The sequence below is a fragment of the Rattus norvegicus genome, chromosome 19 (assembly GCF_036323735.1).
Source record: "Rattus norvegicus strain BN/NHsdMcwi chromosome 19, GRCr8, whole genome shotgun sequence".
Taxonomy (NCBI): Eukaryota; Metazoa; Chordata; class Mammalia; order Rodentia; family Muridae; genus Rattus; species Rattus norvegicus.
The window spans coordinates 17233529-17246732 of record NC_086037.1 but is presented as its reverse complement, the minus strand read 5'-3'; the positions used below and the strand labels follow the sequence as shown (position 1 = coordinate 17246732).

Here is a 13204-nt window from a genome sequence, read left to right as displayed (position 1 = left end):
ATGGCCTAATCAAAACTGACTCCCATATAACACTTCCTGCAATCTTCATATGAGAAAGAAGCTTGAGCTTTTTGTTTTGACTTTTTCTTTTCTCTTTCTTAATTATTTTTTGCTGTATAAGTTGAGAGAAAGATAGTTAGGGCCATGAATTTGCCCCCAAAATTTGAACTAAGGAGAAGATCAATCAGTGTTAGTGTGTGCATTCTATAAAGTATTCATTTTTTACTATGATAGATGCTTTTGTGTTTGGTGGGGTGGCCATTTCCCAGTGTACAGGTGCAGGGACCTTGCTCTATCCACTTAATCATGTTTATAGCCTCATTTTAGACGTTTATGTGCACCCCCTATATCTCTTGACTATTTTATTTTTCTGATAGAAGCTCATGGTATATCTTACTCAGGCCTGTGAGCAGTGCTCCTTTGGCGACATTGGTGCAGAGACAAGAACCCCACAAGCAGCATGAGCCCTATCTCTTTCTCTCAACTTATATAGCAAAACATAAGAAAGAAAAAGAAAAAGTCAGTCAAAAACCTCAAGCTTCTCATATGAAGATTGTAGGAAGTGTTATATGGCAGTCAGTTCTGATTAGCATGAGGTTCCCTTCACTGGTGGCTCCAATATTGCACTTTCCTCTGCCAACTGGTCTCCACACTTTTCCTAGCACCTTAAAGACGTCAACTCTTTCTCCTAAGGAATATTCTGGCAATTGTCGATTGCTAAGCACATGACTTCATGAGTGTTCCCCTAACACACACCCATGTTGTAACCTACCATGCAGACTATTTCTTGATGTGATATAAAGCACCTGTACAGAATGAGACAGGAGAACTTTTGAGTGCATATTCAAGCTGGTGTGAAATCTCAGGAAGGTTTAATGGCTAACATTGGTGAATGAGGACAATTTGAGTTAGTGAGACATTTTGGGGCAAGATATGGAAGGAAACATTCATTTAGATGCATAGGGATTACTAAGGTTTTTTATAATCAAGCCTTGAGGAAAATTTGGCTTTGGAAGCAGGAGATGCTCAGTGGCTCTGCCCCAGGAAAGTCTCCTGGAAAGGGCACCTCTGCTTATGCTCAGTACAGGGAGAACATTAGCAGGGAGGCAAAGTCTGCTCCCCATGACATCTGCTGTCCCTTCTTGGACATTCTATTATCTCCTAGAGAGTTCTGGCATCCTCTGTGATGTCACCAGTGTTGTAGTGACAACCAGTGCCCTAGTTTCTCTCAGTCTGAGTCTGGCGGTTACAAGCTAAGACATGTTTTCCCGTCTTCGCAAGCGTTTTGGGAGGAGGAACGTCGATTGTGGAGAGACTAGAGTGAAGGAGTCTGGCCTTTCGTCTCAAAGTAATGATGGACAAAGACAGCACTTTTGGGGAATGTCGTGTAAGCTCTGAGCAGTATATATTGAGCTTCCTGTCAGGGGGGCTGGAGGCTTACGCTGACCATTCTAGCAATGGGCCACAACAACTGGAGCATCTGAAAAGGAATTGAATTTCCACGAATATCACAATTCCTTAAAGTCAAGATTTCAGAACATTAGATTCTCCACCCCCACTGGGAGGATATGGTAAGGCAAATGCTATTATACTGTGAACTTCTGGTCTTTACTTTTACAGTGCATTTGTTATGTTACATTGATATAAAAACACCATCAGGAGTCATGGAGGGTCCACCTTTTCTGAGTTTAGACAGGGCAGCAATGTACTTCACTATCATTGCTTCTTTAAATACAGTGTATATCTGACAGTAGTAACAGGGAGAGATTGTGCTCCAGGCAATAACCTTATGTTCTTAGACCTTCTCTGATTTCTTCTAACTAGCAAAATTTTTGATCACACTGTGATCTTCATGAATGTATTATTTAATGAAAAACTATTGTGTGGTATAGCATCGCCAGGGCACAGACATTTAATGCAAGAGCTCTTTGTTTACTGTGAACATGGACTTTATTACTGTTCAGCTCACCTACCTCACACCTTTACTGCAAAGCTAAAGGGCACTTAGGTCTAGAGCAGATCAAGGCACAACTTGATAGGAAATGAAGATGACTAGGGCAATGGAAAGTCTTTGAGTTGAAGGATTTTTAAGAAAGCCTGCAGAGGGAGCTACAATGCTCTTCTTATGGGGGAACAGTGAATTAGGAAGGACAGTTGGGAGCTTCACTTAAATACAGCATCTGACTCCTGAGACTTTATTGGTAAATTAATGTCTGGAATTTTCTGTTGTAAAACAATGCATTGCCTTTGCAGCTTTTGGCAAGGGCCATCGACAGAGAGATCACACCAGCTGGGGACAATCTGAAAAGAAATCAGGTTTTCTTAAGTCACCTGAGAAGTCCTCAAGGAGAGAGGAATGAATGGGTAGCACCATAATAGAAGGCCTTAGGATCTCAGATAGTGCTACTCTAGATGCCTTGAAAATAGAAGCAGAAAATGAAAAACTAAATGACTTCACAGGAATTAGCTCAATTCTGATTATGATTATTTCATGTTGGTATTTTATACTTGATTCATTTTTTAAAAGTTTTAAAATAAGAGTCTTCGGTTTTAATTTGAGGCTGTCTTAGAATCATGAAATGCTTACACTCTGGGCAACTAAACTCCAGGAAATCTTCTCCAGTCATACAGCTGGGTCATATGTGAGGCAACAACTGTTTAAAAGGGAGAGCTGGTTGCTTTCTCCTGGAAGAAGCACTTGGGGGTTGACTGTCACTTCTGAGCCTTCTGTTCTGAGTCACTTCACAGAAGGGGCACTTTGCTCTAACTCCTCCATGGGACCCATCCAGCACTGGGGCTGGAGGCTCCTATGGTGTTGCAGCTCTGAGCTGGGAGGGGTAGCTCTCACCCTGACTTGAAGAAGCCTGTTTTCACAGCTGATCTAGATCTGAGGAACAGGTGCTTTTAAAGAAGCATGTGAAAGTATCTCCTGCAGGAGAGCTCACTATGCAGGGAAAGTCACACAGGACAGGGAAAAGTGGCTTCCCAACTTCTACGGGGCGAGCGAACCAGGGAGGGCACAGAATGGTTGAGGAGTTTATGAAAGGCCTGCATCTCCCTGAAAGTCTTCCAGCAACCCTACATCCCACCACTATCCCAGGCTCACAGGTGAGGATCAGCCAAGCCTGCCACCTACGGGGGTCCCTGCAAAGTAAACCTGGAGTGGTGAACTGGGGAAAACACTTCAGGGGAGGGGGAGACACCAGTCCCCAGGGCCAAGCCTGGCATCTGTTCATTTGGCTCTGGCTTCTAGGTGTTGCCTAGTGCAGGGCTTGGTGAGCCCAGATCTCAAAAGTCTTTGGCCAAAGAAGTGAGAGCCCACAGGGCAATGCAAACCACGGCAGGGCAGGGCAGAGCAAAGCCGCACTCCAGCAGACAGTGTATAAGCTATGGGCTCGAGGGACTGGCAGGAGCAGGGCTAACCCTTGCTCTTTGGGCAGGGCAGGGCGGGGCGGGACGGGGCAGGCAGGGTAGGGCAGGGCAGGGCAGGGCAGGGCAGGGCAGGGTGTTCCGCACTCCAGCAGACAGTGTATAAGCTATGGGCATGCAGGACTGGCTCATTATAAGGCAGGGGAGTAACACACTCCTTCTAAACAAAGAATGACTGTACTAATAATCTAACCTTAATATTTTGAATTTCTTGTCCCATATAAAGAACTGCCTCTTCTAGAGCATTCGCCCTGTCTTCAAACCCTCCATGTATCTTTCCTTGAATCAATAAAGCAATACTAACATTCTTAGATAACTTAGATGAGCAGTGTGGACCTCTCTAACCAAAGAAGTAGTAGATAAGGCAAAAGGAGACATTACACCAATCAGAGCAGTAAGACCCAGAATTAAGGCAACCACAAAATGCCTACCTCTACGAAGTACAGAGGAGGCATGATGAATGGCCTCTATGCCAGGATCGAAAAACCATGTCCCATTAACATAGACAGGCAAAAGTACATAAGGAGGTTGTCGTACTATGACAAAAACATTTTTCCTTGTAACAGTAAGACAATTAGATAATTGACAATTTATGCAAGTAACATGATAAACACCATGACCAACCTGACAAGGGAAAAATCGCCATGCTCTTCAGAGGAAAGAAAGGAGAAAGGAGCAGCCACACAGGCTAAAACGGAAGCAGAAACTCTCTTAACCTCAGAACGAGGTCTAATAAGGGTTACTTTATGAGGAGCAGCCAAAGACGCTATAGATCAGGCTGAACAGGAAGCAAGTGGGAATTAAAAATTGGGGGAAAGGTAGGGGAAGCCCATCCAGGGGCAAACCAGGCATTAGCAGGGGAGGTCGGTAAGGAAGCATCTCCTTTGGTAAACCTATACTGTTTCAATTGCATAGATAATCATGTTCTGGACTACTAACAGACCAATCTAAAAGTTTAAAAGTTTGAGCTGTAGGGCTAAAGGGAGTAAAGTACGCAGCTTTGGAGAGAAAACCGCAAGACCACCATTTAGGGTAGCCATTAATAGCAATATTCTCCCAAACAGAGATCAGCTCCTCGCCATTCTGACAAGCAAACAAAAGGGAAGGCAAAGGACCTGAAGAAGATGGAGGAGAATAATGAAAGCCTCCTTTAAAAGGTAAAAATAATTTTAGAAACTGAATGTCTCGCTGACTGGTGGAATCGTCACTACAAGCATGCGTATTTTCGAGGAGTTGGAGACTCTGAAATTAACTCTCTCTCCTCTAAAGAGAAACACCCTTTAATGTCATTTTTAACAGTAAAGCATGTGGGAAGGGAGTCAGCGATTCCAGAATAGTTGTAGCAAGTCAAAGTTCGTTCTTTGAAATAAGAACTACTTTCTCCTCACCTTGACAAGGCCAAATTCCCAAGGGGCCACATGAAACAAGGGAGGATCAGGTAAATAAGCCCAGTAGGAGTCTTGGGCAGCAGCATAGAGATAAATAATTACCTGGGTGAAGAGAAGTGAAAGCATAGCAGGAGAAGATTGGAGGGAGTAACTGGGAGTCGGAGAGGAAGCACGCTATCTCTTGCAGCAGAGACCAATTCTTGAAGCTGATCCCAAGTTGGCAACAGCTTGGTAGATGAGCGACCATGCAGCTGAAGCCTGGTGAAAGCAGAAGTGAGGCGCTGCTCAGAGCTGTCTGGCGTCATCAGGAATGAGGCACGCTCCGCTCTCATCTTTCGCTGACGGTTGTTGAGGGGAGACTTTCTGCTTTTCTGCCCTGGGATTGTATGATGTGATGAGGCGGTCCGGAATCCAGACTGGTGACTCGGCATCCTGTGGAAAGACACATGCATGCCCCCTTGCGGAGGAGAGAAGAACATCTGGTCCCTTCCACGTAGATGAAACAGCTTTCTGCAAATCTAAGGGACAGTGATGTTCCCTAGGATCGCAATGGCGCTGTTGCAGATCTACCTTGAGAATCTTTTTTTCCCTTTTCTTCTTTTTCTTCCATCTAAATTAAACTGGGTATTTCTCATTTACATTTCAAAGGTTATTCCCATTCTCATTTCCAGGCCAACATTCCCCTAACCCCTGCCCCTACCCTTCTATATGGGTGTTCCCCTCCCCACCCTCCCCCCATTACCGCCCTCCCCCGATGAATCCAGTTCACTGGAGCTCCAACCTTGACAGGACCAAGGGCTTCCCTCCCACTGGTGCTCTTACTAGGCTATTCATTGCTACCTATGAGGTTGGAGCCCAGGGTCAGTCCATGTATAGTCTTTGGGTAGTGGCTTAGTCCCTGGAAGCTCTGGTTGGTTGACACTGTTGTTCATATGGGGTCTCAAGCCCCTCCAGCTCTTTCCGTCCTTTCTCTGATTCTTTCAAACGGGGTCCCATTCTCAGGTCAGTGGTTTGCTGCTGGCATTCGCCTGTGTATTTGCTGTATTCTGGCTGTGTCTCCAGGAGAGATGTACATCTGGTTATTCAAATAATTACTTACAAAAAGAGCATGATAGTAAGTGAGTGGGGGAGACATATTTTAATTCTCCTCCCTGTACCTTAGCCATTTGTGTCTTTAATATTTGGTTTGATCTCTGAAAATTGCCTGCCCTTGAGGATCATATGGAATGCCTGTAGTGTGTCTAATAACAAATTTAATACAAAAGTTTGCAAAGGCTTTAGATTGATAAGCAGGACCATTATCAGTTTTCAGATGCAGCAGGATGGCAAGAAATGCAAAAGAAGCAAACAAATGCTGCTGTACATCCTTGAATGCTTCTCCCGTCCTGGCTGTGGCCAAAATAACTCCAGAAAGGTATCAACAGTAACTTGAACAAAGGAAAAATTTCCAAAACATGAAACATGAATTACATCCATCTGCCGTAGGATTCCAGGCTTGAGTCCTTGAGGGTTAACTCCAGGCAGAGAAGCTGGAAGTGTTGTAGGACAAGCAGAACAATGTTTTACAATGTGACGAGCTGCCTCTCTAGTCAAAGAAAATTGATATCTCAGTGCCTGAGCATTTTGGTGGTGAATACCATGGGAGGCGATTGCTGTACTAACATCATCTAAAAGCAAACCCTGAGTCAATAAATTTGCATATGAGTTTCCTGTGACTAAAGGTCCAGGAAGACTATTGTGAGCCCGAGTATGTCCCACAAAATAAGGAATCAAGCGTTGACGCACCAATTGTTATAATTTTTGTAATAAGGTATTAATTGTTGTTTTGTCTGTGTTGATCACAGCTATCTCAATAACAGGGAAGAGTCTATACACATTTTGAGAGTCAGGATAGAGGTTAAAATGAATCGAGGAAAAATGAGAAAAAACTTCAATAACTACATATAACTCTGTCTTTTGAGCTGAGGTAAAGGAGGTCCTGGTGTCAGTTTCAGAAACAATAACGAATGGCTTTTCCATTTGAAGAACCATTGGTAAAGAATATTTTTCCTTGATCTAAAGGCTCCATAGAGAAGGCAGAAGGAAATATAACTTGTTGTCAATTCAGAAAATGTAACAGAGGATTTTTTGGAAGATGATATAACACTTGCCCCTTAAAGGAGACAAAAGCTAATGCAAAGGAACCAGAAAAAATTTAGCAACCACTCAACCTGAGTGTTGGTGCAGGGTATTCTAATCAATTCAAAATTTTTACCCAATATCCCCTAATCCTTCTCTACCCTCCATAATGAGCTGAGCTACTAAATCATAATAAGGAATCAAAACGTGGGGAGGGAGCAGGCAAATGGATCCATTCTAAAGGTCCTTGTTCTTGCCAGATAACCCCGGTGGGTGTTAGGGAAGTATGCAGGATAACACATTCACAGGCCTCATATAAATCAATTCTGACAGTGAGTTGTGCCTGGATGGCCTCCTCAAACACCTGCAGAGCCTTTTGTCCCTCTTGAGTTAACACTCAGAGAGATTTGGGACAATGATCTCTCTTTAAAATATCAAAAAGTGGCTTTAATTGGCCAATGGAAATTTTTACGTAAGGTCTAATCCAGTTGATTTCTCCTAGCAGTTTTTGGAAATCATTTAAGGTTTTCAACTTATCCATCCTAAAAATTAAGACTGCATGTGAAATAGGATCAGAATAAAGAATTCTCCCCAAATAATTGTATGGGGGATCCTTTTGAAATTTTTCAGGAGCCACTATTAGCCCATACTTACGCACACTTTGTATAAGGTTATCCAAAGCTTGATTCAGCAAAGTCAGGGAAGAATGAGCAATCAAAATATCATCCATAGAATGAAAAATCAACAACTCAGGAAACTGTTGACGAGTGGGAGACAAAGCCATATCCACAAATGTTTGACACAAAGTGGGACTATTTTTCATTCCCTGTGGGAGCACTTTCCATTGAAACCTCTGGTAAGGCCTTTGTAAATTTGTTGAGGGTAAACTAAAGGCAAAGGCTTCCTGTCATCTGGATGCAAAGGGATAGTAAAGAAACATCTTGCAATCTATAACACACGCAGAGCATCCTTCGGGAATCTCTGTGGGAGAGGGCAGTCCTGGTTGCAGAGCCCCTTAGCCTCCATGGCTGCATTCCCCTTCCTTACATCTTGTAACAATCTCCATTTGCCAGATTTTTTCTTAATCACAAAGATAGGTGTATTCCAAGGCCTGGTGGAGGGTTAAATATGACCGTTATCCAGTTGTTCTTGTACAAGCTGAGTAGCTGCCTGGATCTTTTCTTGACAAAGGGACCACAGATCCACCTAGACACTTTGATCAGTGGCCCAGACTGTCTTATCCCCAGTTAAGTCAATTACCCCAGAGATACTTTTCCACCTAAAAGAAGTCTAACCTCATCCTCATAATTAGCTTTAAATAAGAGAAATTGTCCCTCTGTGAGACAGGACCTGGCCAGGATAAATCAGTCTGCAGGAGTGAGCCAAATGCCTACCAGATTTTCCACAAGGGAGAGGACATAAGGTGAAGTAGGGCCATATTTAGAAGTATTTTCTTCTCATTCCTTAACAAGTTTAAAGGAGATGAGTTCCCATTTCTGGATCTCCATGCTTACTGTTAGAAATAGCATCAAATGTTCTCCTTGTTCCCTGGCCTTCTACACTGCTTGCAGAATACGGGACTGAGGGGGGCTTCTTTTCTTACTCCTTTTCTTAGGCGTAAGAGGGCCCAGTCAGGATTATGATATTTAGCTGCCTCATCCTCTCTCAGATTCATCTCCAGGATCTAAAGGCTCTCCCTCCTCGTCCTCCTCAGGGTCTGAGGAAGTCTCTAGTAAATCAACAATACACTGTGAAGGCGGTGGTTTTGATGACTTAGCAGTTTGTTTCTTATCGGTTTGTTTGGACAGTAGAGGCACTCCTTCCTTCACAGCACTGTTTGTACTACAAACAGACCCTGCTGATGAGCTGGGCAGGTCTGTTATCTCAGCCTGGGAAAGTGCCTGTTTCACCACAAACCAGAACATAAGCGCTTTCTCTGGAACCTGTCCTTCGTCTTCCTCAACCTTATGTTCCAGAATCCAGGTTTTTATATCCTTTCCTATGCTTTCCCATGCTACCTCATCCAAGGTCCCTTTATCAGGTAACCAAAAGCTCACAGAACAAATGAAGAGGAGACAATCAGAGAGCTACTGTTTTTCAAAGTGAATTCTCTTTTTAAGCAAAACCTTATGAAGAATCTTTTCATACATAGATCTCTCACTGGATTCAGTTTGCCCATAATAAAACTATAAAACTATCACACTATCACTTCATACCTATTCTTTCTCAGCACTCCTCTTTGGCCGAGGGGACCGTGGCTCCCACATATGGTCGTTTCCAGATCGAAAACATCAGGAAAGGTGTTTGGGGCTTACACAATTCTTCCAATTCTGAGTCCCACGAGTTGGGCGCAACTTACTGCCGGGTCTAGCCTTGACACAGGATCCGGGTTCTCAACTGAAGGCAGGGATATCTGGAAGGTGCTTAATAAATATACAGACTACTCTTTGGGTACAAACTGACAGGCAATTTCAAGGCTTGAACTCTCTCTCTCTCTCTCTCTCTCTCTCTCTCTCTCTCTCTCTCTCTCAGCTTGGGGCTGCACAGACTGCATTCTCTTGTGCACTCTGCTTTTTCTATTGTGGTTTTCTTTTCTCGAACTCCCACACTCATGTACACCTTTGTTTTATTACCCTTTCATTCTCACACACACTCTTCATACACACCTCACACATATCTCACACACACCACATGCACTCTCCTTTCACTCACACACACAGTCTTCATACACACCTCACACATATCTCACACACACCACATGCACTCTCCTTTCACTCACACACACAGTCTTCATACACACCTCACATTCTCTCTTCACTCTCTCTTCACATTCTCTCTCCTCATGCTCTCCAGCCTTTCTCTTGCTTCAGTCTTTCATTAATAATCCAAAAGTAGGTAGAAAAAAGACATTGTATAATCATTGCCAAATCAAATTCAAAAGAATAACCACATCCCACAAAGAACTAAGAATTACAATTGTTGCCCAAAGTCAAGCTTCCCCTATTCCCAGGCCTGTGGCCAAAATAATAATAATTGTAAACTTATTATTATTTAAACTTTAACTTTTAACTTATTATACTTCAGAGCTCAAAGCTCCGAGGTCAGCTACTTGCATTTTCCTGGGAAGCTCTAATGACAAATGACATAAGCAAAGATGCCAGGCGGTGACCAGAAAGTATCAAGTTAACCCTTAACTCAGTGGTTCCGTTAGCTTTCTGTTCCTTGCACACAATGACTCTCGTGAGAGTCCCAGTAATTTGACTAGTATATAATTTTATATATTCTATACTTTCTTATCCAGGAACCACTCTCAAATGTTATATAAAACTTAATTCCTAATGCAATAACTTTTTCCTTTCTTAGGGTCCTATTGCTGGCTCTAATTCATTTTCTGATAATTACTTTAAAGTTTCTTTGCAAGTCAAGCATTAATCTGGAATCTATTGTGCAGTTATTACATTGTTTCCAAAACAAGAAAACATAGCATGCACCCGGGCCATCGGGGCTGTGCTGTGCTGTGCTCCTATGTCTCAATTTCCAATTGTTTAAGAATCATAACATCAAGCAACGTCTAGTTTCACAGAATTCACCAGAGCAGAAGGAGAAGGAAGTAGGAAAGTCAGATATAATAGAATAATTGTGCACACCGAGGCCATCTGAAAGGCAGCCACACAGAAATGAAATCTATACAGCCATTGTCCAGGGCTAAGGTTAGGAGAATGGGAACAACCAGTCTTTACAAAGAGCTGCTGTGGGCTACTGAGATGTCTCCATCCTGGCCTGCTGCTGGGAGTCCCTGTCATCTATGTTGTCCCCAGCAATTATTGACCCTATGCACCACATATTGAGTAATATACAGAAAAATTGCCGCAGAAAATTGACAACATTCACAATGGAATACAGAAGTCATCCTAATGGAGAACCATGTGCTTCAGCTTTTCTTGCAATACAGCATCAATATTAACCCCAGAGATACTGACCTTCAAAGTCTTGTTGGGAAATAGGTTTTGACAGATGCTCTTGTCCTTGACCAGAAGTATGGTGTGTTTTTATTGTTGCAGATTAGACTTAGTTTTATCATTTATGTCAGTGGGTCTTCTTTTCTACTATATGTCTGTGGCCTGTCCTGGGTGAATTTCCCTCATAGTCCAAAAGAGGAATCCCATTCCCCGTTGTATATTATTGTTAGGGACCACGTGGTTCCTCTGAGAGAACAGCCGATGCTCTACCCTGTGAGTCATCACCACAGCTGCTGCAGGTGGCTTTTGTTATTCCACATGAGGTGCTGTGTTAGGTGGACAGGATCACCTCCAATTAAATACAGAGATCTCAGGAGATGTGTGTTCACAGGGAACTTACTGAGCCGTGCGTGCTCAACGTGTTAGGTTGTCAGGCATCCCTACAGGGCTCTGGTGTCCCCACTGCTCATTGTGGGTCAGGATCATCCTCCAGCATCTTACTTATTTTTATAAGTCTTTCTAGTTTTCTTCTAAGGCTTTCATCTTATCAATACACTTTCCCAATGAGACTTCATAACTAGCCATTATGGTTAACAAGAATAAAGAGGGTCATTAAGTGACTGCTAGCTGTGTTTGTGGGAAAGCTCCTGACAGAGAGTGCAAGCCTGCCAGGTGGTGTCGCTCATGGCAGGAGGGACTAGCAAACTGCTGTGGCCTGGGTGCCCATGGGCTAGGGGCTGGAGCCAGGCTGCCTGGTGCCCCTCTGTGGCCACTTGACCTGGGTCCCAACATGTGTCCATGGAGGTCTTAGGCCAGTTGTGCTTGCTCTACTTGTCCAGTGGCCTTGTGGCAAGGCTGAGCACAGCCTTCAACCTGGATACCCGTGAGGAAAATGATATCCGGAAATCAGGAGATCCCTGGAGTCTCTTTGGCTTCTTGCTAGCCAAGCACTGGCAGTTGCAGCTGGAGGACAAGCAGCTGTGAGTTCCCCAACTTTTTCCATCCCACCTTGGTTACTTGCCCCAACAGAGAGAACAAGGGCACTCTCTACCACAGCACTTCTTCATGCCCATAGCCTATCAGCCTGCTGGCAGGGGCTTGAATTTGTTCTGCCTGACTCTGCCTGACCCTGACCCTGACCCTGACCTGTCCCCAGCCCTGGCCCTGGCCCCTGACCCTGACCCTGACCCTGACCCTGACATCTCCTACTTCTTCAGCCCAAGACATTTGAGATCTGGAGTAGCCATTCCCTGCACCTGCCCTGCCATTGGAGTCTAAAGGCAGTGAGGACAGGCCCAGCTGACACTTGTGTCTCCTCATCCCCAGATGTGTTTTGCACAGTTCTACACTCACTGCTTAGTTTGAGGGACCCCAGCAGGTGGCAGGCTTGCTGACCCTCAGGTGTGCACCTGGGGCAGTGGGGGGACTTATGATTGAGGGAGGACATTCAGAGAGACACAGGCCTTTCTCAAACTCTCTGATCATCCATCCAATACCCTCCCTGGTTCTTGCCCAGTAGAAGTTGGGAAGCCACTTTTCGCTGTCCTGTGCTGATCCTCTGGCCCCAGTGCTGTGTGAGTCCCATGGAGAAGTCAGAGCAAAGTGCCCCTTCTGAGAAGTGACTTAGAACAGAAGGTTCAGAAGTGACAGTCAACCCCCAAGTGCTTCTTCCAGGAGAAAGCAACCAGCTCTCCCTTTTAAACAGTGTAGGCTCCCACATGACCCAGGTCTGTGATTGGGGAAGATTTTCTGGAGCTTAATTGTCCAGAGTGGGGCTACATCCTTGATCCATGCTCATTTCCACAACAAAAGGTCTTCCTCCACAACCCAGGCCTTGAGGTGAACCCAGGTCTTTCCAGGACCAACAGACCTGAGAGAACAGAGGGCAGTCCAGGGGAGAGAAGAGACCAGAATGATTTTAAACTGGAGAAAACTCCCATACTAGCCATTTAACAACTTTTGTCCAGACCGTGGACTGCAGAAATCTTAAGATAACACTTTTCTGATAACAGCTGATAAGTGAAGCTGAAGTCTAACCTGGGTGGGATCATCCCAGGCAGGGAGGGGATCTGACTCTGTAGGTCTGGCGAGCTTCTGTGTTCTCGTGAAAATAATTGTTGGTCAGATGTAAATCTGAAGTGAGAGTTGGTTTTGGCAACTCACACGGATGACATTTCAAGTCTCACACACTATGTGAGACACATATTTACACTCCAGGATTTGAACTTACTACTGTAGAAGTGACTGTGCCAACAGAGGGAAAGCATTCTTGCCCTTAGCATTCTGTCTGTATCAGACACTACAGGGACT

General features: G+C 44.2%; 1 protein-coding gene across 3 annotated transcripts in view; it reads right to left on the bottom strand.

The window, feature by feature from the left end:
* Nucleotides 1-5470, bottom strand: part of LOC134483188 (uncharacterized) — a 341330-nt gene extending 335860 nt beyond the window's left edge. For all 3 annotated transcript variants that reach the window (XM_063278455.1, XM_063278456.1, XM_063278457.1), the window contains exon 1: nucleotides 4920-5470. In XM_063278455.1, the coding sequence (XP_063134525.1) occupies nucleotides 4920-5064 (145 nt within the window). In that variant the 5' untranslated portion in view covers nucleotides 5065-5470. The remainder of the gene's footprint in view (nucleotides 1-4919) is intronic.
* Nucleotides 5471-13204: the final 7734 nt, after the last annotated feature.